At 38.2% G+C, this 5410-nt stretch overlaps 1 gene segment (V, D, J or C); it reads left to right on the forward strand.

The window, feature by feature from the left end:
• Positions 1–2139: 2139 nt before the first annotated feature.
• On the forward strand, positions 2140–2857 carry LOC127359773 (Ig kappa chain V region 3381-like). The segment is given in 2 exon segments: positions 2140–2279; positions 2387–2857. Coding segments are annotated over 2 exon segments (423 nt in total).
• Positions 2858–5410: the final 2553 nt, after the last annotated feature.

The following is a 5410-nucleotide window of genomic DNA, read 5'->3' on the forward strand; positions in this document are numbered from 1 at the left end:
ACACACACACACACACACACACACACACACACACATGCTACTGAACTGATTAAGGGAATAGACACTTTCATGGCAGACATTTTGACTTGCCAAAGCAGGAAAAGCACAGGTGTATTTATTACATTAATGATGGCTTCATTACATTTATGTGAGCCAGTCTGAGAGCTCTGGTACTGTGCATGCTCACTCACTGAAAGGCCTTACTGGGACACTGAATGAAATTGGGCCAGTATTAATGTTATTATTACACCTGTGATTTACCTGCTTTGATCAGTCAAAATGTCTGCTGTGAAAAGGGTCTATTTGGAAAGGTGAGTGAGTGGGCAGGGAAGATCTGATGGTGCAAAGGGCGGAGTGAGAGTCACTGCAGGACAGGAGAGAGTGGCTGGATCTGGAATGACATGAGAGTAAGTAGAATCAGAATCAGAATCAGAATTGGGTTTATTGCCAAGTAAGTTTTTACACATACAAGAAATTTGCCTTTGTACATTGGTGCATTAAAAATCACACAAAAAATAAGTACTTTTTAAAATATAAATAAATAAAGATAAGCATGAAGATAGAAAGATCTAGAAGTAACCGAGCAATGCAACAGAAATAATGTTATAATCTAACTGAAAGAATAAACTAGAATCTTGTTTTATTTGTTGAAACATCCTTCTTTCAAATTGGATCAGAATCAGAATCAGAATCAGAAATACTTTAATAATAATGTGGGAAAGGCCACCCATCCCCTGAAACAGGTTTAACAAACAGAAAACTTCAATGAGGGAGAAAATATTTTATTATCCTTTGGAAGACATGTTTAGGAATATTTTGATCCTATTCATTTCACACCAATAATTGTATGTATGGTATCAAATAAGAACATGCAAAATGCACCTTGGTAATAAAGATTATTGAGTTCAATAGGCTTTAATTATTTAACAGAATAATATCCACCTTTTTATAACACCTTAATCTTAAACATGAAACATTTGTACAATAAGGTCTGCAGTTTTATCTTTTCTACACTTCAAGCTGTTTGAATTTCAGTTTGACAGGAATGTGTAAAGAACAAAGACTTAGCCTCCATGATGAAGGAGGACAAGTACAAACATGAATACTTCAAGTGTTTAAATTAAAACAAACTATATCTGTCTGCTTCAGACATTTAAAAACTAATTTAAAACATTACTTTACAATATTGTATTTAATATTTGTGCAGAAACTTACTTCCAACATCCAGTCTGGTTCCTCCACCAAAAGTCAACCACAGTGATACAAACTCATTGAGCCGCTACACAAAAACCTCTCACTGTAGAGAGACACGGCTCTCTGACTTTGACACACTGAACTAAACCTACAAACCCTCAAGATGAAACTTTACCATTAAAGTTGGAAATACTGATTCATATTCTGTCTTGATATTTTAAATTCACTTCAATCAGGTTTTGAATTTATATTCCTGATGCAAAGTTTGTCTCTGAGTGTAAAGTATTTCTGCAGAAGATATACATTAATATGAAAAATCAAGAATTCTTCCTGAAATATATATAAAAAAGACAAATATGTCCTGAAATGATAAAAAATATAAAGATTTGACTTACTTCCAACATCCAGTCTGGTTCCTCCACCAAAAGTCCACCACAGTGATACAAACTCATTGAGCCGCCGTACAAAAACCTCTCACTGTCTTGACACAAACAAACTCAGCAAACAAATTCCCAGTTTACCCAGTTTATCTAATAACTGGTTAAAGTGTCTAAAACATAAACTATGAATATGTATTTAATCTTTTTTTGTGAAATAAGCTGTATTAATTAATGTTACATTAAAACAATGAAATAAGATATTTAAAAAAAAAACCTCTCCAATAAAACATGACAAAAAATAAACAATGAAAATAAACACATGTTTACTGTAGAGTATGAAGAATATAAAATAAGTAAATATGAATAAAAAAATTATAATTCTGTCTAAACGTGTCCCACAGTGATGTTGAGGACTGACACATTCCTAATCAATCCTCTGATAAAGTAATTGATCCATTGATAAACAGCATCATGAGAGGAATCCAAGTCCCTGTTGGAGTCAGTCAGAGCATTTCCATAGAGAGCCACTTTGCATCAGCAGCACCATGCTCCAGTGCTCTGGGAGAGTTTATAGTCCTGAGAGTTGAACACTGGATGACTGACAGCTGTCCTTCATGACAACAGAAGACACAGAAATCCTCCTCATCAAAAACATGACTTTGATCTCCGTCCTCATCTGGACTCTCCTCTGCTGCTGCTTCACAGGTAAAGTCCAGAGAATCAAACTCCTCTCCTCTATGAACATCCGTCCCTCTGAAATGAAGCCCACAAAACCATGACGCTGCTTTATGTTTTTGTCTCTGTATCCTCAGAGTCCAGAGGCCAGGTCACAGTGACTCAGTCTGGAGCAGTGAGCTCTGCTCTGGGAGGCTCCGTCACCATCACATGTAGGACCAGTCCTAAGGTTAATTTTTGGAACAACAAACATCTTTTAGCCTGGTACCAACAGAGAGATGGAGAAATTCCTAAACTGCTCATTTATGCTGCTAGCACTCGAGCATCAGGGATTCCAGGTCGTTTTACAGGCAGTGGATCAAACTCTGACTTCACTCTGACCATCAGTGGAGTTCAGACTGAAGATGCAGCAGTTTACTACTGTCAGAGTGAACATTACATCAACAGTCAGTATGTGTTCACACAGTGAAAAAGCGTCGTACAAAAACCTCCCTCAGTCAGACTGAACAGAAACTGAACTGACTGCTGCAGCTGGAAGCTACTGCAGAGACTGATACACTTCACTGAGGACACACACACACACACACACACACACACACACACACACACACACACACACATTTCATAATTTAGATTTAAACCCAATATACACTTACTGTATCTGTAAAAGCAATACATGTACAGTACAGAGAAACAAAGATATAGTTACTCTAGATGGCATTAACTTGGCCTCTAGCACCACTGTCAGGAATCTTGGAGTTATCTTTGATCAGGATTTGTCATTTAACTCCCACATAAAGCAAACCTCTAGGACCGCCTTCTTTCATTTACGTAATATTAGAAAAATTAGACACATCCTATCACAGACAGATGCAGAAAAACTTATCCATGCATTTGTTACTTCTAGGCTGGATTACTGCAACTCTTTATTATCAGGTTGCCCCAATAAGTCCATTAAAACGCTCCAATTAATTCAGAACGCTGCAGCACGAGTACTGACAGGAACTAGAAAAAGAGATCACATCTCTCCTGTACTAGCTTCTCTGCATTGGCTCCCTGTAAAATGTGGAATTGAATTTAAAATCCTCCTCCTCACCTATAAAGCTCTTCATGGTCAGGCCCCTTCATATCTTAAAGAGCTCATAGTACCCCTATTACCCCTCTAGAACACTACGTTCTCTGAATGCTGGGCTACTTGTGGTTCCTATAGTATCTAAAAGTAGAACAGGAGCCAGAGCCTTCAGTTACCAAGCTCCTCTCCTGTGGAACCAGCTTCCAGTTGTGGTTCGGGAGGCAGACACCCCTCACCACATTCAAGAGTAGGCTTAAGACATTCCTCTCTTGATAAAGCTTATAGTTAGGGCTGGATCAGGTGAGTCCTGAACCATCCCTTAGTTATGCTGCTATAGGCCTAGACTATTGGGGGATTTCCCATGGTGCACTGAGCTCCTCCCTTCCTCTCTCTTTCTGCACTCATTCATGTCCCATTAATGCATGTTACTAACTTCACTTCTTCCCCCGGAGTTCATGTGCTTTCTCGTCTCGCAGGTTCTCATGGATCCTGGTGGAGCCTCCTGCCATGGTCCTGCTTGACTGCCATTGCCAATACTGTTGTTGCTGTGCACCCGTCTGTCTGTCTGTCTGTCTCTTGCTCTCTCTCTCTGCCTCTCTCTCTCTCTCTCTCTCTCTCTCTCTCTCTCTCTCACCCCAACTGGTCGAGACAGACGACCACCCACCTAGAGCCGGAGGATCTGTCCTAGGTTTCTGCCTTTTAACAGGCAGTTTTTCCCCTTGCCCTTGTCGCCAAGTGCTTGCTCATGGTGGTACTGTTGGGTCTCTGTAATTAATGTTGAAGAGTTCGGTCTAGACCTGCTCTATTTGAAAAGTGTCCTGAGATAACTTCTGTTATGAATTGGCGCTATACAAATAAAAATTGAATTGAATTGAATTGAATTGAAACAAGAAATAGTCAACAAGAATCATAAGCAGATGATGAATATTGTAATTGTGACAATTTTGCCACTTCATATCACTCTGTACTTTATTCCATTTACTGAAAAAAGTGGTGGGATTCATCAATTCCTTTCAACAGGAAATAAAAGCCAATAACTGAAACATTTTCCAACAAACAACAGTGGAAAAAGTATAATTAAAAGCAGAGGACATGCTATCAGTTCTTTTTCCAGGTTTTAAGCTCTAGCTGTCATTTGTTTGAGCACAGTATAACATTCGATAGCAGTGGTAAGCAACAGAGCCATTAGAAAAACCCAAAGCAGCAGTGTTTAATCTGCCTCACATTAACTTTGTTGCACTAAACAGTAACAACGTTGGTGAAAATGCAGTTGTGGTTTCATTGGATGAAGTCAGGTTGTACTGACAGAGCAATCAAATGTAACATGTATGACACAATCCCATCAACTATTCATGAATCTGTGGTGGGTAATGCATCACTGTGACTTAATATGATGACATGACTTATTTAGTGAACTGATGCTTATTGATTGTGAAAGTTGTCAACTCATGTCAGTGAATCTGTACTAATTTTCATAATCTCAGAAAAAAGCATTTCAAAGACATTGTGTATAACTTTATGCAGACGATATGCTGCTTTATACATCTAATCCTTAAAATCCCCTTTAAAAAGGTTCTTGATTCATGCAGAGGTCTGAGGTAGTTTCTAGGAACAGCTTGGCCCACGTTGCATATGAGCACTTATGAAAATCAGACATGAATGATGACATAATTGAGTGATACTGAAGTGAAATGATCTAGACATATTAACAAGGTTTAATAAAGCAGATAGAAGTGACAACAGAAGAAGAACATTTTGCCAAGTCATGAGAGTATTCAAGATAATCTAGAAAAACTAAAATGTATACAGTTGCTGTTATTGTGATGCTGCACAGATGAATCTTTCTAATGTTTCTAAACATATATGATATATGGCAAAGCTAATGATACGTAAGACATGATGCATGAATAATGATCTCATGGAGACTATTGATTTGATTTGATTTTTATTATTTTTAAATTTTGACACAATCAACTTTAAAACAAGAAGAGAGAGAGAGAGAGAGAGAGAGAGAGAGAGAGAGAGAGAGAGAGAGACACACACACACACACACACACAGACAGACAGTGTTGCAGCACAGTGCAGACTG

Source organism: Dicentrarchus labrax, unplaced genomic scaffold (genome assembly GCF_905237075.1).
Source record: "Dicentrarchus labrax unplaced genomic scaffold, dlabrax2021, whole genome shotgun sequence".
Taxonomy (NCBI): domain Eukaryota; kingdom Metazoa; phylum Chordata; class Actinopteri; family Moronidae; genus Dicentrarchus; species Dicentrarchus labrax.